The following is a 21,899-nucleotide window of genomic DNA, read 5'->3' on the forward strand; positions in this document are numbered from 1 at the left end:
AATAATTGATTTCACCAAAGATTGTAGGTGTTTATTTTTCTTTTTCTTAAATTTTATACACAAATAAAAACTATTATTACAGAAGGGTGAAGTGTTTTTTTTCAAATAAAAATTAAAAATAATGAAAAATAGACGCTGATTTGATATCTATATTTTAAAATTGAAAAACATATCATTTTTTACATATAATAAATCATTATTCTTTTGACATTGATAACATTGAATTGAAAGTAGAACTTCAGCATGTCCATAACAACGAAAAAAAATTCGTTAGGTCAATTTTCCTGGTTTAAATAATCGATTTTGTGAAAATATAATAATACAGTCAGTAAATTTATAGAAGAAAAAATATTAAGTTTTTATTAATAATTTCTTTCATCTTTGTGCAACCCTACTTTGAAAATAACACATTTACATTATATTTGTTTAGGTATATGTGTTCAAGTAAATTTGGAGGTTCACAAAGTTTTGTTGTTCTTTAGGTTTGATTGTGCTGATTTGTGGTGAATTGCATGAAAGAAAGGAAGGAAGAAAAAAGTGTCCCTCTAAACTAAGAAGAAAAACGTAGAAAGTTTGGTATGAGCGGTACATTTACAATTTTCACCCTGCATGTAGATGTTAAGTGTATGTGCATGGTTGAACTCTTTTTGGGTGAAAAGTGGAAAATGCATGTTGAACGGGTATAAATAGGGATGGTAATGCAGGTTGACCCGCCTCATATAGATCTGTCCCGCACTTGGCCTGTAAAAAGCAGACTGGGTTGGCTCGCTCCGCATAAAATTTGTGTGCTGATTTTTCTAGCCCGTCCCGCATAAAGGTTGGCCCGTGGATTTGCGAACCAGTCTGCATAAGAAATATTTTAAAAAAAAATATTTTTTTAAATAAAAATTTTGAATTTTTTATTTTAAATGCATTAGGTAAATAGTCTCATAATATTATTTTCATGAGACATGTGTAGTAAAATGTGTATTAAAAGTTTTGGAATGTGAAATATGATGTTACATAAAGAAAATATGGGAGTGCAGAAAAAAATGTATACATATTAAAGTTATGCAAGTTACGTGAGTCAACTCGCGCCGTCTCGCACTTGGCCCGCGTAGGCTGCAAGTTATGCGGGGCGGGCCTAAGCGGGTCAGTGGGTTCAAAATAAACAACCCGTCCCACGTTTTTTTAACGGGCCACAGGCCGGTCCGCACGACCCACCCCACTTTGTCACCCGTAGGTGCAAATTTGATTGTTAACTGATTATGAAAATTTCAATCGTCAATTACATTAACATCATCGATTATGCTTTGCAACATTATGAAAAATAAAAAAAAAAGTCATGGGCCAGGGGTGGACTAGGAAAACTAAGTTGAAGAAGACAAAACCGTTGTTGGATAGTTGAGTATGTGCTTTGGTAGTGTAGATTCATTTAGTTTTTTATATGGTTGTGTTACAATGTGGCCTTGGATGATTTTGTGGTTGTTTGTAAGATGAAAGAATGATGGATATGGCTATATCCATGGGTTCAAACAAAGTGACAACATATATGAAAGAAGGGGCTATAATCGATTATGTATGAATTAGTGTTTGATGTATAATCAATTATGTTTGAGTGTGTAATCAACTAAGTATGATGCTTAATTGATTAAGTGATATGGCTTAATTGATTATAGCTCATTAGTATCACTTTGACTTCTTAATTTGATATTAAATAGGACATTAACAAGTAAAACGTGGCATGATACATTTGTAGATTATAGATGGAAGGTTGCGTGTTTAAGTAATGTAATTTTTTTTAATTTACGGACAATATATTTTTGTTTTTGACTTCATGATTATTTCTTATTGTAATTTAAAATTTGTGGTTCTATTTTATTTTCATACTTCTTCCCAAATTTATTTATTTTGATTGTTGTAACTTTAACTTATTTAATTTACATTCTAATTACGATATCTCATACACATTAATTTTATTTTTCCAATGTTGTGAATTATACGTACAAAAATTATTCTCTTAACATAATAATATCGTTTAAACAAATAGTTGTGAATTTTTTTCTTAATTTACAAATTTCAAACACAAATATATATATATATAAAATTTTATTTATAAACATTATTTTTTATTTTAATTCAAATTCTTCAAAAATTTAGGTCAGGAGTATTTTGATAAATCAATTAATTATACAATTAAATTTTGTTTATAGTCTAGTTATCATCTATAAATATTTTACTCAAAAAAATTATTCTCTGTCAACTAACTTTTTCTATAGAACTGTAATTTTAGTTTCTCAAACACAAAAACTCACTATTACTTTAATTGATTAAAATATTAATTTTTTGTCATTGTGTTTTATAATATTTTACCAAAAAATTATAGGTGATAAAAAAAATCAATAATATAAGCTAGCATGACTACCAAATTTTAATTTAGATAATTTTTTTGACATTTTATTCATATCACAAACTATTGTGACTGTGATCCGCAGGCTTACTTCTAAACAATATTTTATTAAACCTATATTTATATAAAAAAAATATTTCTTCATATAAACTCATTTGGATTTAAATATTTTTAATTTGGGTTCTATTTTTGTATTCTTCTATCATTTTTATTTTATTTTTGTATTTTATAATTTTTTTTAATTGATGAATTTATTTGAGTGAGATAATTTTTTAATTTAGATCTGTGGTACAAAAGTTATGGTACCAATCACGTTACATAAAATAAAATGTATTGAAAGTAAAGCATTATTAAACAACACAGGTTTTTGTATGGATTGCAAATATTTTATTGGAGAACATTTTTTATTTATTCTCTAGTAAATGGGGATGATGTCAACAGTGATGTTATCTATCATATAAAGTAACATTATAATAATTTGTCTAAAAAATATCTGTAATTATTATTTTAAAATAAAAGTTTAAATAAGTTCTTAAAGCTTTTAATGTAATCAAAATTTAGTCGCTTAACACATTATAAAAAATATAATTATTATTTAATCCATCTTTAAAAAAATGTATCCTAAAAGAATATTGTTAGTCCATTATTTTCTATTTCATTATATTGTGTTGTAAAGAAAAAATACACATCAGCTATCAGAGATAATTAATAAATTTACTGTAAAATAAGATTTATAATTAAATATAATATTTATTTTAAAAGTATTGATAAGTAGATTGAACCTTTTTTTTTTGGGAGCATAAATGATATAGTTGGATGAGTGATAGAATAGGGTAATAATGTTGTTCATTCCTCCCTGAGTTTGTTTGTTTGGATTAGGAAAGGAAAAAAAATTATTTAAATTAAGAAAAAATGTATACTAAATTTAATTGATGTGATAGAAAAAAATTTGATTATATTATAAAATATTTTTAGTTTAATTTTAATAAAAATATATGAATTAAAAGTTAAAATAATAATTATAAATTAATAATTTATAAAATTAAAATTTAATTTTTTTACAAGTTACATTCCATGAAAATACAGAGATAAAGAACAATTTAATTTTAAATATAATTTTATATTTTTATGCAATTTTAACTTTTTTTTTAATATTATTTATAAAATATAAAATAAAAATCAGTAACATGAAATTAACATTTAATTAAAATTAATTTAATTTCAATTAAAATAAAACAAAATAAAATAAAGTAATTAAACTTTTTATGATGAATCCAAATTAACGACCAAATTATTATTATTATTTTTATATATTCATATATATATATATAATTAATTTTGTGTAATTATGAAATATAATTAATTTATAATAAAGCAACTATATCAAACTTCTCAACATAAAAATAAATGGTTAACTACCTTATCACATGAAAAAGAAAGATTAGTCGGTTGAATTGATTGAAGAAGTGTAGACATACTCCATGTTTAATATAATTAAAAATTTAAATTTACAAAGTAGAAACACAAAGAATAAAAGGTTCAATTATCAAAATCAAATTTAAATATTTTTTTTTTTATATTATAACTATTTTTTTTAATTATACTAAAAAATATGTTGATTTATTCTACTAAATCCATTATTTATTTAATTAAAAACTATACATCAAGCTTGTCAAATTTATTTGGTTATTTTATATGATAAAAGTTTCAAGTTAAATTTCTTCACCTCTTCTTATTATGATCACTATAATTATTTGTAATATAAAAAACATAAAAATAAAATAAAATAGAATGTATAACAAATATTTATCCCTGGGTCCTGTGTGCGGGATTTAAACAAATGATTTTAATATTTTGTTAGTTATTTATTAATTTTAACTTTAAGGAAATGTCAATCATTTTAATTAATTTATATGAATTTTTTTATTATATATAAAATAAGATGTTATCGCCTCTATTTTTAATTGAATTTGTTTTTCATGTTATGAATAAAATAATTATTTTTTATAAAAAAAAATTCATGTTAAATATTATTATAAAATTTAACTTAACCATTTTAAATAAGAATAATCATTTACTATTATATAAAAAAATATTATAAAAAAACTTGTGATAACAAAATCGATACCTAAAAACATTTATAATGATTTTTTTTTTAAGTTATAATGATTTTTTTTTAAAGTTTTAAATAAATAGAGATAATGGGATTTAGTTTTGTTAAAGAAAGTTTTATTTGTTGAAATAAAGAATACTGGTTATACAAATATCTTATATTTATTTTAAAAAATCATAAAAAGACAATTATATTATTTTGAATGACTAATTTTCATAATTATTTATTGTTAACCTCAAATCTATCTATCAATCTATCATGCGGTCTTGAATGGTTTGGGCATGTCAGACATTCATAGACCCACGCTCACCAACCTACGTTAAAATGCACGCTTTGCGTTTTTGTTTCTCTTTTTCTACCTTTTAAAACAAACAAACATGTCGCATGTCTCAACATAACTTCCTCCCAACCGCACTTATTTTTTATACTAACTAATAACTCCTAATTAATTATTTAAGTATTCTTCTCTCTTCAATACTATTTAAATTCATAAAATTCTATACATAACTTTTAAATATTTAATGTTTATTAATTTAGTCTCTCAACTTATATACTTCAATAATAATATTTATATACTAAAGATTATTTTGTTAATTTAGTTTTTTTATTTATTGAAAATGAAAACCTAAAATATTGATCTTTATTATTAATAATACTTTAGTATGTTTAGTTTTCTTAAGAAGTTTTCAAATAAGATATTATTTTAATTTTGTTATTTGATCTAATCTAAATATATATAAAAAAGATTTTTTAATTACTTTAAATTTTTTATTTATTTTATTTTTATATCAATATTTGATTTAATTTTATTATTATGTACGCTGCGTTATTTTCTATTTTTTCATATTTGATATAGAACAGTTTTGAATTTAAAGAGATAGAGAACTGATTTTTTTTTTTATATTTCAACAATTTCTTATTTTTTAAATATTTACTAAATAGTTAATTATTTTTATAATTATTTAAAAACTGTTTTTTAAATTAATATAATTTTAAATTTTAAATGTGTAGTATTTTGTTAAACATGAAACGTGACAATTTTTATTAATTGTGCAAAGTTGATTAGACGTGAGAAGACAAATTTTTTTCCTATCTCCATTCCTCTTAAAAATTATAGTTTTTCTTATCTCTTTTTATTATTTGGTTTAGTTAACATCTTTTATTTAATTTTTAATATTAAACATAATTATATATAAATAATAAAAATAAAAAATATGAATACACAAATACTATTTTGATTTAATTGACCTCTTTTATTTAATTTTTAATATTAAACATAATTATATATAAATGATAAAAAAAAACCGAATGTACAGCACAATAACGCACAATAACTTACTTACTATAATATATATTTAATTTAAGTTTATATATTTAATTTAAGTTTTTTATGAATCTTAAATGTTAATGATATATACAAATATATGTTGTTTAATTTTTGTAAATTATTTAATTCTTATTACTATATTAGGACTACTATTAAATCAGGATTGGAGTAATGACATTAATTTAGTGTTTTAATTCACTTGTGATTTCAAAAATAAAAAATAGTTGGACAATTGTGATCTTTGTTTTGTTTTTTAAAACTAGCAATTATATTTAATAAAAAAAGTAAAATAATCTCGAAATATACATTGCAAATCAAGGGATTTGTTTGATACTGTAGTACTTTAATTATAATTTTATAATCTCATAAAAAAAATATTATTATTATTTATTAAAAAACTGGTTATACACAATAATCACTAATTATGGATGAGTAGTGACCTGGTAGAGATTTCTCTAGGAAAACAATTGTTTTTTTAAAATTTTATTAGTTTATTTGCACATAATTGAAATTTTGAGTTTAACTTATTTAAAAAAAAGCTTGAGGTTACTTTGATTTTATTATAAGTCTATCAATATTAGTTTTTTAATATAGTGGCAATAACAACATTTGAACCCAAACTTCACATGAATTATAAAAAATTAATGGTGGAGTTAGTTAATAATTAATAAACAGAAATATTTATTAAACACGTGGAGAAAGAAATTCAACTATTTTAAACTGTCATATTTTTATAATTCTTTAAATAAAGATTTATAATTTTCTTACTATTAAAAATAACTTCAAAATTTAATTTTGCATCATCAAACAAAATTATAGGGAGTTATTAATTTATTTCATGGTCTACTTTCGTATGAATAGGTTTTCTTAGCTCTTTTTGTTTTGCTGAATAAACTAAGATAGTTAAGAGGCTTGATGACCAATTTGGACTTAGAGGCTCGTTGACTTCTTTGTAATTAGATCTTACAGTAAAGTAATACTTAATAATAAAGCTTCTAAGCTAGAAAAGGACAAATAGACATTAAATAAAGATTACAAGTCTATATATTATGTGGTATTATATAAATTATTCATCTCCTAGTCACTAATATATTGTAGTAAAACAAAGTAAATTTCAATATTATATAATAATAAAGATCCCTTTTGAGGGATTACAGTAAGTATCTGGAATTGTTCTGTTTGAAAACTGCTAATTTACAACTATACTGAAGATGAAAGTTCAGTGGAATATCCTCCAAAAGCAGCAATATAATTGTAAATTAATAGTTTTGTAATAGAAAAAACTATTAATAGATATAAAAGGAAAAATTAGCATCATATTCACTAATTTTACTTATTTATTGAAAAAAAAGTAGGTATAAGTAAATAATTGGAAATTTGATGATAATTAGTAGAAGAGTATAGGGAAGTGGAGGTTGAAGAAGACGCGCAGTGGTCGGCGCGTAAAGAAGTGGAAAATGGTCATAAATACGAGGTACAGCGTTGTAAGGGTATTGGACGCTTGGCAAACCAAAGAGGCAAAGGTGGCCCTCTTCCCGTACTCTTGGATCGGACTTTTCTGGAAAAACTTTCCTTTTACTTCTATTATTCTCATTTCCATTTTCTGATGCCAAATTCTCACTCTCTCCGGTTACCCTGCTCACAACTCTCACACAACACAATAATTAATATCTCACCTTCTTCCTCAAAACACCCTCACTCACACCCCTATTTACTTTCTTTCCTCTTTTGACCCTCTGTGCCTTCTCACATGGTAAAACTTAGTCATAATCCTAAAAAGATAAAAACGCTCGGAGCCATCGACCTTCCCCCCTCCTAACCTCATCATTAACAATTACAACCTAACAAAACCTATTTTCCAGTAATTATCCACTCATTCTGCTGTCTATTTCCATTACTGCCCAAGTAATTTCCACCCACACACACAGATGCCTTTTCGATTTCGTTAACGTGGGAAAGTTTTTAAGAAAGAGATGCTTCATCATGCTCTCTTTTCCCTCATTTTTACCACTTGCATTTTATTAATCCCATCAAAACGGAAATAGGTAACAGTACCATGGTTTTTTTTTAAATGATAAATATATATAAGGAGTTTCCTCCAGGAGAAGCAAAACAAAAATAGATTGTGTTTTTTTTTAGTACTATATAAAAGAGAGAGGAGAGAGAGAGGGGAGAGGAGAGGGTGGAACGCTTTCGGCTAAGCTTGCTGAAACTGGCCTCGTCTATGCTGTATTGGGCAGTTAGGGGAATACAAAGATCTTTGAACACCACCTTCTTTATTGCCTTTTTCCAACACCTACCCTCTTTCTCTCTCACACTCGTCCTAGGTTTGATTTTTCTTCCTTCTCCCGATACCCTTCTTCTTCCTTATCTCCATTATTTTATTCTCTACACGAAACCAACACCAACGCACACTCTCTGTTGGTTGGTTGGTTACTTTTTTTTTTTTTTTTTTCTCTGCCTAGCTATATGCCTGTGTAAGAAGAGCAACAAAGAAGCCATTCAAAAGGGACCTGAAGAATGTGGGATCTGAATGACTCTCCCGATCAGAGGAAGGACTACGAATCTGAAGGTTGCTCTTCTTCGCTGAATGATGATAAAGGCGATAAAGGCAAGAGAGTGGGATCTGTTTCAAATTCAAGCTCCTCTGCTGTGGTCCTCGAAGATGGATCGGAAGAAGAAGACAGTGACAGGGGTGGAAGCAGAACATTGGAGAAAAAAAGCAGTAAAATATTCGGCTTTTCAGTTACACACGGTGACAGTGACCACCCACCTGTCACCCGGCAGTTTTTTCCGGTGGAGGATTCCGACCTTCCTGATTCTGAAGCCGCCGCCGCCGGCGGAAGCTCTTCCTTCCCTCGTGCTCACTGGGTAGGCGTCAAATTTTGTCAATCGGAAGCTCTTGGCGCCGGCAAATCAGTGAAAGTCTCGGAGCCCATGAAGAAAAGTCGGCGAGGACCACGGTCGCGAAGCTCACAGTATCGCGGAGTTACCTTTTACAGGAGAACCGGTCGATGGGAGTCTCATATATGGTTGGTGCTCTGTGAATTTATTCAAAAAAATTCTAACAATTTCTCAAAGGTGTGATATTGATTCCTTTGGTTGTGGTTGTCCTTGGTGGTGCAGGGATTGTGGAAAGCAAGTGTATTTGGGTAAGTATTACATGGGAAGGATTGCATATGTGGTAGTTTTTTTTGTTGTACACTGTGTGCATATTTTATTATGTTTTTTTTTTTAATAATGTTTTGTTGTGGATACGAATTGGGAGGCAGACAAGAGTGTATTGTGGGGGAAATTTTAAGGGATGACTGACGAGATAGTTTTGTCTGGATAAAATTGTGTAGGTGGATTTGACACAGCACATGCAGCTGCTCGGTGAGCACTTGCTCCTTCTCTACCTATTGTTTACCCAGATTGTAATATAACCTTTCTATACCTCGAACCCAATCCATATAAAATTTCGTTTCTTGAAAATCCATATAAAAGTTGGAATCAATAAAAAATATGCATTTATTCATATATCTGTCCAGTGCGTATGATAGAGCGGCCATTAAGTTCCGGGGGGTGGACGCAGATATCAACTTCAACATAGAAGACTATGAGGAAGACTTGAAGCAGGTGGGTCATTAAGAGGGTGGAAGATATTCTGTGGAAAGTTGTTTATCTTATCTCGAACAGTCGCAGGATAGTACTATTTTATCTGTCTTGAATTGTTATGGTGAGTTGGCTAATTAGTGTTATGTTATAATAATAGATGAGCAATTTAACCAAGGAAGAGTTTGTGCACGTACTTCGCCGACAAAGCACTGGATTTCCGAGAGGAAGCTCCAAATATAGAGGTGTAACTTTGCACAAGTGTGGAAGATGGGAGGCTCGAATGGGCCAATTTTTGGGCAAAAAGTAGGACCTTATCTTCTATTATATTCTATAATATATGATGTTTTTTGTACATCATGTCACTCCTGTGTATGGCTTGTTCATGCCGTGACAAAATTCATTTGATTTGATTTGATTTGCCAGGTACGTTTATCTGGGTCTTTTTGACACCGAGATTGAAGCTGCAAGGTATCTACTTTCTTTACATGTCAATTTGATGTTTCTCCCTTCCAATTCCACTATTGCCCACCTGGTAGAAAGTCGCCAAGAATATCGACTCATACTAGGGTTTTGACATTTTTTTGCACATTTCGTAAATAGGGCATATGACAAGGCGGCGATAAAATGCAACGGCAAAGAGGCCGTCACCAATTTTGATCCCAGCATCTATGATAATGAACTTAATTCTGGTAATCAAGGAATGAACTGCGGGTTTATGTACTCACTGATGTTACTACTTGAAGTTTTTGTATTTTATTATTCGCATCTACAATTCTTAGTTGTTTGGAATATTGGGTGTTGCAGAATCCTCAGGTGTAGCTGCAGATCACAATCTGGATTTGAGTTTGGGCAATTCGAGCTCTAAACATGGCAATGGTCAAATATCGGGGAATCACTTCCCAAATTCTGGGACCGATCAGCCCATACCACCTGAATCCAATTGGCGGAATGGAGGATCTAAGCCTAAGGCTCATGTACTGTTTCATAAAATTCGTTAATTTATTTACTTGCTAGTTCACTCTTGTGTTAGATTAACTTTTCCGTTGAGTTTTACCTTAATCACCCCTTTTGACTCTTGGTTATATTTGATTCAGCTGGTAAATATACTACCAAAACCATGTGGTAGAAGCAACATGGAAGGCTATGCAAGAGATGGGTTTGGGGAGAGTGAAACCTTGAGACTACTGAGCCAAACTCACCTTCAATCTCCAACGGCTAAAGAAATGCATAGATATGGTCCGTATAGGTCGCCTGCTGAGACTCAAATGCCTCATAATTTTGCACATCTTCACCTACCGAATTTTCATGTGGGTACCCCTTCATTAATATCCTGATTTTGGCTCATGCATTCAATTTGAATGACAAAAGATGATATTGAGTAAGCGCCCATTTATTATGGCATCCAAGTGAGTTTAATTTTTGTCCCCTAACATGCAGGTTCCTAGCAGCAGCAACGGAGGCCGTATTGGAAGCGATCTTTCGTTATCAATGTCTGATCAACAGCAATGGCAAGCCGGGCCTCCACATTTGTTAGCAACTGCTGCAGCATCATCAGGATTCCCACCTCAGATTAGACCCTCCCTAGGTTGGCAGCAGAAAAATGGGTTCCACTCCCTCATGAGACCTTCATGACCCTTCAAGATTATTTCTACCGTGCCATTTTACATTGAAAAATAATCTCCCCCTAATTTGTTTTGTGAGCATGTACAAGTGGATGCAATTTAGATTATTGTTCATGTCATGTCCAACACCCTCTCCTTTAGGAAGCCCATACATAACTGTAACCTTACTATGGGGGTGAAAGAAGGGATAAAAAAATGGTGAAAGCCAAATTGGGAACTCGCTGGTCTTTGTATAATATGTCAGTCAAACTAACCAACGGACGAAATCTTGAACTAGATATTCTGGGCGCTGACTAAAATTTTCTGATCTTATATAGCTATGATTGCATTTCTGCGCTATAGAATTTATGACAGCACATATTCGTTTCTTAATTTGGGATGTATATCCATCACAAACACATGGTTGTCAATTTGTTCCTTATTTCTGCTAGGATCGGTATTAGCCTTGAAAACTTTGCAAAGGAAAGATGCTAGCTTGGGTTCCTCAATAGGGTAGTGCAGGTTTTGTTTAGCTTGACATAAAACGTTGAGACAGATTTTAATCTCTTCCTAGCCTAGCTTTAAAGAAGGGAAAATAAGCAATATTTTTTACTCTTACGCTAAGATAGACAGTTATACAGAGTGGGTTATTTAGTGTCTCGGAAAAATCACCGGATGGTGATGAATAGTCTCCATCAATGTGTCCTTTGAATCAGTTCTCTTGGCCAAAAGCAGTCAGACAAAGGCTATTATGACGAGAAGGGCCTATAATTGTTCGTCTAAAGCTTCGAAAGGACAGTGATGCATTGGGAGTGAGAGAGAGAGAGAAAGAGAAGGAAGCTACCAAAAGGGTATAAATGGTGAAGGGGTTGGCTTGCTTGGGGGTTTAAGGCCTGTGTCAGTTTTAACCTTTACGAGAAAGAAAAATTGATGAGTACTACGTACTAATACCAATGTTAATTAACTGGGGAAACAGGTGTTGGGCCATTTATTTATGGGATGTAACTTTATGGGAACAGAGCAGAGGAGTAATTGGGTTGTGTAATAGTTGGGTTCAATGATTCTAGAGTTGTGAGTATGGGAGGGAACAGCATCTGAATGGTTAATGAAGCAGAGACTCGATATCAACACGATGCCAAGCCCCTGTCGTTAAGATCTTACATGAGTGCTGCTTAAAAAATTTGCCTTCTAAAAGTGAATGGATTTTCTTTAAAATATGTTTATGCAATCTCTAGTTGCAATTTAAATAGAAAACAGTATGAAGCACAACACCTTTCATTTGACGAACCAGATCCAAAACTTTGTTATCTCGTCAGTTGGAATAATACTAGAATAATGTGAGAATAATCATCCATCCAACCCATTTGTTTTTGGGATGTTGTGCTGGTCGGGTAAATGACTTAAAAAATGAAAAACATGCGCGCTTGCGTCATCACCACCGTCATCCTAGATATTTTAGGAAAAGTGGGCCCAAATTCATGCCATACATGGAATTGAAATTACACGTTGAAGGTCTTTTGGGTAGAACATGTTGTAGTTTTACATGCTGCTGGGTTTTTCACTTTCACTAATTACTACCAAAATATTAGGCAAAAAAGAAAGAGCGTAAAACGAGGATGAGCAACGTTTACGTGAAGAGGTAAGAGAGCTACCCTTGTTTCAATGATACTCGCTACATTTCTGTATCCCACCTACCAAAACAAGCCAGTACATGACATTAAGTAAGCTTATGAAATAGTTATATTTGATCACAGCAATGAGAGGAAGAGTAGGTTAACGACAACAAGTTCAGTGGTCCAAAAAATTGATGTCACAGCAGGCCTTACTCTAAATGAAGGAAAACAAAAGCAAGTAAACTTGCAGAGTGGAGTACAAAGTGGGACTATGTTATTCACTGCTAAGTAGGTTAAAGCTCACTCTTTATCCTTTTACTTTGCATCGGATCCACGGGACACAGATTCGTTTATCTCCCTCCCTCTCATTTTTTCTCATTGGTTTTATCCCAGGAGGCATGGGAACCTGAGTTGAGATAGCATAAAAGAATGAGAATGAAAAGGGTTTGTGTAGTTGGATTTCCTTTTGATGAAAATAAGAAATGCTTGTGTGTGGTTTACTTAAGTTGATTCAGACAGTGGACAGTGTGGCATGCGTTTGAGTTTGTGTTTGATGCTAGAATACAGTGAATGATGATAAATCTAGGCACATATAGTTATATACGGAAGGGTGATGGTGACTGGGTGTGGGACTTGGATGAAGAAGCATTGGTCCTATCCTATCGTTCACATTGTGCCCTTAATAGTTAGATCGCTATCAACATTCACTCAGACAAACTACTCTTTTGGTTTCCCTATCTGGGACGCCCTTGCTACCTCTGTGGGACTCTTCTCTCTCTCCTAATCTAAGCCTCATTTTAATTACACCTTCTGCACTCACTGTGCCACTCTCTATGAAATGTCTGTATGTACATGTATCCATGCTTCCCTCTCTCTGCCTTTTCTTTCTGTAACTTTGCTTATATATACTTTCCTTATCTGGCATGTTTTGGCGTTTGATCTTGTATTTACCTGCATCCTTTTGCATTTTTCTATCTACCCTTTAGCGGATTTAAGTCCTAATTCTGAGTTCAACAATCTAGATCCTCCACCCATGTGCAACTCCACCATTCTCTTTTCTCACTCTCTGTCATTTGTCCATATACTTCATATCGTATTGTCACACACACACACACTCAACAATCTTCTTATTATGTATATTTTGTCATTGACCTTGCCTCATATCAACTTTGCATTTAATAAATGGTGAGTTGTTATATCATTCTATGTAGAATTCTTGCTTATGGAAATTCATTTTCAAGATCTGTTAGATTAACCCTGAAAAAGCAAGTCTACACAACCATTTTAACACAACTTTGAGTCAAACTTTTGTAGCCATTTTTTTAGTGGAATAAAAAACAAAAACACCTTTACATTAAACGACATTTTCAATTATATGAACTGAAAATTGAGAGTTGTTACCACTTTGTGAATTTGAAAAAAATGAAAAGCTGCATGAGAAACATGTGTAATAAATTTGAAACATCGAAATAAAATAGGAGGAATAAGTTTTAAGAATAAATGAGATTAAAATAAAATGTAAGACTTTAGAGAAGAAATTGTGGTTATTGAACGAGTAAAGTTTAAAAAAAAAATAATAGTTATGATGGAATGGAATAGCAAAGGATTTAAAGAGATCGAGAATAAAGAGTAAAAAAGTAAAATTTTGAGAAAAAAGTAAGAGTTAAAAGAGAAAAAAAAAATAGAGTTTGTAGAACTAATAGTGGTTGAAAATGAAAAGTATTTTGGAGAAAAATAGAGATCAGTAAAAAAAAAAAGGCAAGGTTCGTAAAATAAATAGAACAAAAAATAAAAATAAAACCAACCATTCATAGATATTTTGAGAAACTATGGCTCCATGCTGTCTTATTTGTTCAAAAGTAATGGTGTAGTTAAATTATTTTCACACGTGTAGCACAATTAAAACTGAAATTATTCTCGTCATTTGTTTTTTCTTGTAAATAAAAAATAAGACCTGTGATGTATCACGTGTGAATATGTGTTTGTGGTTCATGTATTTGATTTCTATGCTTTCAGACATTTACAAAATGCTTAGGAATTGAGGATTTGAACAACAACACTGATTATGGCCACCAACTCATTAGGTTGTGTCAGAGAGATGGTTGTGGTGTGCGTCATTTGAAAGTTGGAGAAGAATAATCAAGTGTGGAACAATGTATTGTAAGATTGTGAAACTAGATTTATCCAACCACATATAAAAGTGATGCATCAAGAACCACCTTCATGCTACCACCGATATGGACACTAATACGATACGGATATAGAGATACGTAAAATCTCTAAAATATAGGATACGGAGACACGGATCAATATATTATATAATTATGAATTATATAAATTGACAATAAAGATTTATGTGTATAAGTATATTCTAGATTATTTTTTGGAGCATAAAGATGTTTTTCAGGACTAGTTCACAGATATTTGTTTCTTATTTTTACAATCATAATAACAATTTATATAATAAAGTTTAAATTTTTAGAAAATTAAGATATTTTTCCTTTTTAAAATTGTGTTAGAATCGTACTAGAATTGTCATAAATCTAACAAATATTTTTTGAATTGGACACTTCACAGATACGTATTTTACAAATGTTATACAAATGTCGGTGTCCAATACACAACATTTAAAAGAAGTGTACGAATTGGTCGATGGAAACTTTTAGGTAAAATATCCTTTCTATACTCAATGCTTTTTTAAAATAATAAAAATATTAAAATTTAATCACTTCGAGAACATGAAACCGACAGTAATATATTCTTCTTGTAATATAAACTCGTGATATTCAAATTAATAGAGTAATTGTAGTTATGAAAGAAAAATATAGCGATAAAATGTAACAAAATGTTTTTCTTTTGGCAGTAATGATATTTTGTTTTAACTTCGTAATAGGTAGGTACATTTTATTCTACATTGCATTGATATTTGTTGTTTATTTTTTTTATCTAATTACAATTCTTCGTATTCATGGTTGATTGAGAATATCATTATTAACAATTATGACTTAAAAGAGTTTATGTTAATTGCGGTGGGTATTTGGTTTTATGATTTTTATTACTATTACTAAAAGAAAGTAACCTAAATGTCTCAGTATTTGTTACTATTATTAAAAGAAGTCACCCTAAGTATTTGAGTATGTGATACTCCAACTTGGTTATTTTCGTGGGGAAGTAATAGTTAATGACTTTTCTTTTGTTGTTACATTACGCTTGTGATAGGTTAAATATATAAAAGTTGAACAATACTAGGTAGTGTGTAATTAATTAGTTTAATTTTCTATTAAAAAGAAATATAATTTAAAAAAATTAATAAAATTATTCAAAATTTTAGACAAAAATTATGAGAATATTTATTTCTACTTAAATTTAGTTGAGAAAAATACAAACTTTAAGAAGAATTAGATAATATTAATTAAAATCCAAAGATAACAAATAATCTAATTAGTACTTATAAAATACACGTTCCGTTCATTATGAACAAACTCTCAATTTTAGAATATTTTTTTGACTTGAGATCACTTATACTTTCAACCAGAACATTTGGGTCCACTATGAGATATTCTCGATATCATTTTTTTTATTGAAAAACCTAAATAACAATATGATTGTTTCATGATAACCATCAGTTTTCAAGTCTTAGAATCGATTATGATTCATCATTGTATGTTTCTATTTGAATCTCTTTGCAATATCTTTTAAGAGAGGAAATGAAGTTCTTTTTTCCTCTAAGACGTCACTCTATGAACAAAATTGCAAGTATTTTATCTATTTCTAATCTCAAGAAAAGGGCAAAGGTAGGATTGTCTAAACTCTCCAAGATAGAAGAACAATAAAGATAAGTTCATAATTTCACATTCATTAAGAACTTTCTTAAATATCTCTTATCTCTTTTACATTTTCTAAACTTTGTATACTAATATTATAATTATTACTTTACTCTTTAAAAAATTAATAAATAATTTTTTTATGCGTGTGATGTAAGGACCTATAAAATAGTTATAGAGTAGAATGTATAATTAAAATGATATCTGAATATTTTATTATTAAAGTGAGAAGTGTATATAAATACAAAAATAAGATAGATTTCCTTTTAATATAACCACATCTCTATAGTCTTTTTTTTTCTCATATTCCTCCTCTATAAATTTCTAGTTCATTCCTTCATCAGACTGATAATTGAAGGTTATTTTTAGACTCATGACAATGACTATATATATTTGAAAATTCTTATATAAAGGGAGATTATTTTGTAATACAATATTGTGAATATGTAAATTATTTGTATATACCACTACAAAAAAATCATGAAATAGAAACCAATTTTAGAGACAAAAAATAATTAGTTGCTATAGTGACTAAATTACAGACCATTTTAGGAACTAAATAATTTTTTGGTTTCTAAATTAGTTTTTATTATTGTTAAATGATTTCTAAATTTGTATCTAATTAACAACCAAAGTTTTTTCTACCAAATTTAGAATCTAAATAATTGGTAGTTAAAATATTGGTAGCTAATTAGATACCAATTTAGAAACTATTTAACAATAATAGAAACTAATTTAGAAACCATTTTTTTTAGTTTCTAAAATGGTATATAATTTAGTTACTATTGCAACTAATTATTTTGATATCTAAAAATTGGTTTATAATTAATGATTTGATTGTAGTGTACTTATATATTAAATAGTATTATGTGAATGATTAGAGTAATGTAAATTTGATATAGAACAAAATATTATCTTCTAGATGACACGGAATGATTGATTTCATAAAAAAGTTAATAAGTATTTTATAAAATATATATATTTTATTATTTAAATATAAATATTTTGTTTATTTTAACAAAATATTTATGAAATATTTATTGTATTATTTAAATTCAAATATATTTTTAATTTATATATTTTGTTTGTTTAAAAAAATAACACGTAATTATATTTACTAATTTTTAATAACAAATCTTGTTATTATACAAGAATTTTAAATAGGTAAATTAATAATTATATTTTTTTTATTTAAAACACTTACTATTCATCTTTTGTTAGTATGCGAGGTTGTCACGATCATTTTTAGTATGCGAGGTTGTCGGATCGAATTATGTAATATGGTCATGGTTTTTTATCTTATAGTTTTAATATATATAAATGGCCGATTTCTATTATTAAAATATATAAATGTTATTTGGACCAGTGATATTTGAACTAGAAGATTTATCATGAATGAAAATATTTTTTATCTTTATTTACTCGTATAGATAAAGTGGACCTAGATAGTATCTGGAACTAGTGGTACAATTACTGACGTATTGGTCGTTCAGTTGCTCTCTTGCTCCTTATTTTAAGTCTTCCTGGTTGTTCGTTTGTTCCCTTGCTCTTTACTTTAAGTCTCCTTCTTTAATTTACTAGTGTTCAGTATCAAGTATTCGTTATACAAAGTGTATATTGAGAACTTATTAAGAGCGTACCTTACACACCTCTGTAAATGATTTATTTATAGTGTGTGATCATGGGTCACTTGTTGTAATGAACCGAGTCTACCATATATCAATGTTAACTTATTTTTAGGGAGGTTTTCTGATTTCTCGGAACATTACCCGGATTTGGTGGGACGTGTCCCAGATTCTCAAGTACTTTTTACAATTGCCCTAAGCACTATTTATTGTAAGTACTTAAATGTGTCTTCCACCGATTGGTGGAACGTATCTCAGATTCTTAGGGAGTTCCTGCAACTGACTTAACCGCTAACTACTTAAATATATCTTCAATCGATCGGTTGATCACCGAGATCGAGTGACGTGATTCGTCCAATACCGACTTTTCTCACGTTTGTATTTGAAACATTCAAACACATATTTCTTTTGGTGTGTTGTTTCTTTAAACACAATAACCATATTCATCAAATACAAGTTAAATTGGAACAACCAATTTGTAAAGTTAATAGGGTTTATTGTCTATCAGCAATAGTTAAATGTTTATGAAAAATCTTTAACTTTATAGTGAAGCAAGTTTGAGGGTGGTACTAAGTGGGGTTACATATACCGGTCCCTATTTTCATAAGTTGGAAGAAAAACTTAAACTCCATCAAAACAGATACTCCTTTGGTGAAGTCAAAATAGGGTTAGGTATTCTGCCACATTAAAATTTAATTCATTCACTGATCCATTGAAGGAGGGGAAGAGGAGGATGAATGTTCAAAGAAATGAAGAGCAATTTGAGGTGTGAAGAAAAGAAACACAATAAAAGGATGAGATTTTAAAAGTTAGGGAGAAATAAATATTTTTTATATCATAACTCATAATGTAACGTAAATAATTTAGTATGGATGTATTTTGTTTGTTTCTTTTTTTCATAATTAGGGGTACACACTTTTGCGCCACATCATAATTTTTTTATTGCATTATTTTATTTTAATGACTTCAAGTTTAACATTTATATTAATTTTGATTTTATATATTTAAAAATATATGTATCATTATTTTTATGTAACTTTATTTATCAAGTGTAAATAATATTTTAATAAATAAAAATCTTGTCGGACTGATCCAAGGTATCAAATATATATTTTTAAAATTAATTATATTATAAATAAATAAATAAATTATAAAAAAATATCTGTAATGGTAACATCCCTATTTTTCTACCTATGCATACTATAATACAAATGCAATATCTAATAAACATTTACATTTTCACATCTTCTTAATTCAATATTTCAAAATATATTCCTCTTATTAATGGTTTCTAATAATTATATGACTTCAAACTATTATCTAACAAAACACAAATTCATCCATGATGGAGCCTTATCATCTGCAAAATAATCTCCTCCCGTGTAAATACACAATCATCATAGATAAATAAAACAAAACACAAACAACATGGTAAACTAGTTATTTTTAAAAAAATTAATATAAATTTAAACTTTAGATAACAATTATAAATTCATCATTCTAATAAAATTTTCACACAACTAGCAAGTGTATATCATACTTCAACATTCATATTACTCATGTCAAACTTATACTAACTGACATACTCAGACATTTGACTTTACTTTAAGAAGACTCGTGCATTGACTTAAACGCATAAATTTGTCATGTCATACTACCTCACTGTGAATGTACACAGTTATGCACATAAAAAATCTCAATATCTCGAGTCATCTCATATAACATTATTAATCCATATGAATTTGAAAGATCAGGTACTTTCTCACAACCCAAACAAAATCACATGAACCTCTTTCAACTCTCACCACCTTGATTCCATTATATCAATAATGTCATGATATCTCCTTTTAAACGCATCACTAGTCAATACACATCCTAACAATTTCAACACAGTGTTTTCTTTCCTAAAAATACTATATCTTGATTTCAATTTCATAATTTACATCTCACATTATACAAAGTCACCATTTGATCATACCAAAACTTAGGAAGGAAACAAAAAAAAAAATACATAAACACATAAAAACTAAAGGATTTTCAATTAACTATATAATTAAAATTCACATAAAAATTAATTAAAAACAATAAACAACAATAAAAGAGAACACACATAAGCAAATCTTTAAAATTTAAGTTTTTTATTTTTAGCTTGAGCGAAAATAATCTCGCTTGAGCGAAAATGAGTCTCATTTAAGTGAAAATCCTCTTCCTTGAGGGAAAATCAACCGAGAGCACCCTAAAATTCTCCACATTTACGCTTAAGCAAGATTCCCTCTCTCTTGGGCAAAAATAAGTCTCTCCTGAGTGAGATTTCCTCCCGTTCAAGCAAAAATGAACCTAAGAGCACCCTATTTATTTTTTCACCCTATTCTCGCTTGACCAATATATGCAGAAAAAAAGTTTCTCAAAAATGATCTCATACCTAATTTTCACCAAAAAATTACATTCAAACTTATATTTTCATAAGCCTACAACATTAAAATGAGAGTTCTCTTTACTCATAATGGTAGTAGTTATACTATGTCAACATATATACTCATTATTTCTAAACCAATTTCCAATCATTCATATGTACAAAATAATTACATATACGGTTACACTTCACTAAAATTCATAATGCAATTTAAGTCAATTTATACTACCATTCAACACTTTCAATTTTAAACAAAATATCATCAATAATTCATTCACATCAAAATCGACATATACACATTAAATTTCAATTACTCATAAACATTCAATTTTGCAAACAAATTTTGAAATTGGTGACCACGTTTCCCCCAAATTTAGATCTTCTAACCACATAAATGTTTGTTTATGTTGTTATTTTTTTATATATAAAAATTATAAGCTCTCATGAAATTTCACCTAAACAATAGTATGAGAAGGTTTGTGTAGTGGGAAACACCATATTTTAAGATTATTGTCATTTCCATCTACTTGATATGAATATGAGGAATGTAGACTACATATTTATGTTCTTTGTAGTGTAAATATAAGCTTTATATAATCACACATCATTGAATATCTAACGTACAATGAATGTCAGTTTGGATTAGTGAATGAATTTGAGTAAATGGAAAAGGAATTGGAGAATGAGGTTGTCAGGAAAAAAAAGAGTTTGAGAATAATTTAATTGATATAATGAATTTTAGAAAAAATATAAAATAATATATTTATCAATTGACCAAACTACCCTTGTTATTATAAATTAATTTTAATTAAATATTAAATTATGATTTTACTATTATTTTGTTGATTTAATGTTATTATTATTTATTTTTTTAAAATTTTATTATTTTATAATTTTTTATTAATAATATTATTTATTCTAATTTTATTATATTTATTATTATTATTATTATTTTATAATGTTTTATTATTATTTTATAAAAAATTATCTTATTATTATTTATAATTTTTTATTATTAACGGTTTTATTATTATTTTATAAATTTATCTTTTTATTTATTATATAATATAATATAATTAATTATATTAGGTTATGTAACGATTAATTTATATAACGAAATTAATTACGTTATGTTATCGATCAATATTTATTTATTTATTTGAGGGGGAGATGTGTGATTACATTTCACATCAGGTTTTTTTTAAAAAAAATCTTGCAAAAGTGTAGAAATGGTTTGGTTGTATACTCAGCGTTGCTATTATCACTTTTCTTTTAAAATAATTTGAAATAAATAAGATGAGTAGTTTTTTTTCTTGTATGTAAATAATACTCATAGAAAAAGAAGTAAAGTTGGAAGTATTAAACTATACTTAGTGTTGAAAAAGTGAGTTAACTTT

The 21,899-nt window shown here is 28.7% G+C and overlaps 1 protein-coding gene across 1 annotated transcript; it reads left to right on the forward strand.

The window, feature by feature from the left end:
* Positions 1-7,938: 7,938 nt before the first annotated feature.
* Positions 7,939-11,347, forward strand: LOC137810101 (floral homeotic protein APETALA 2-like). Its single transcript, XM_068611228.1, has 11 exons — positions 7,939-8,156; positions 8,295-8,861; positions 8,956-8,981; positions 9,174-9,204; positions 9,360-9,447; positions 9,584-9,729; positions 9,850-9,894; positions 10,027-10,115; positions 10,231-10,400; positions 10,521-10,733; positions 10,864-11,347. The coding sequence occupies exons 2-11, from the start codon at positions 8,350-8,352 to the stop codon at positions 11,056-11,058; spliced, it is 1,515 nt and encodes a 504-aa protein (XP_068467329.1). The 5' UTR covers positions 7,939-8,156; positions 8,295-8,349; the 3' UTR covers positions 11,059-11,347.
* The last annotated feature ends 10,552 nt before the right edge of the window (positions 11,348-21,899 follow it).

Source organism: Phaseolus vulgaris, chromosome 2 (genome assembly GCF_000499845.2).
Source record: "Phaseolus vulgaris cultivar G19833 chromosome 2, P. vulgaris v2.0, whole genome shotgun sequence".
In the NCBI taxonomy this organism is placed as follows: domain Eukaryota; kingdom Viridiplantae; phylum Streptophyta; class Magnoliopsida; order Fabales; family Fabaceae; genus Phaseolus; species Phaseolus vulgaris.

Coding starts and splice junctions, on each gene's coding strand:
- LOC137810101 (XM_068611228.1), top strand. CDS start 8,350: ATGTGGGATCTGAATGACTCTCCCGATCAGAGGAAGGACTACGAATCT. Junction 9,205..9,359: donor ACAGCACATGCAGCTGCTCG/GTGAGCACTTGC, acceptor ATATCTGTCCAG/TGCGTATGATAGAGCGGCCA. Junction 10,401..10,520: donor GATCTAAGCCTAAGGCTCAT/GTACTGTTTCAT, acceptor TATTTGATTCAG/CTGGTAAATATACTACCAAA.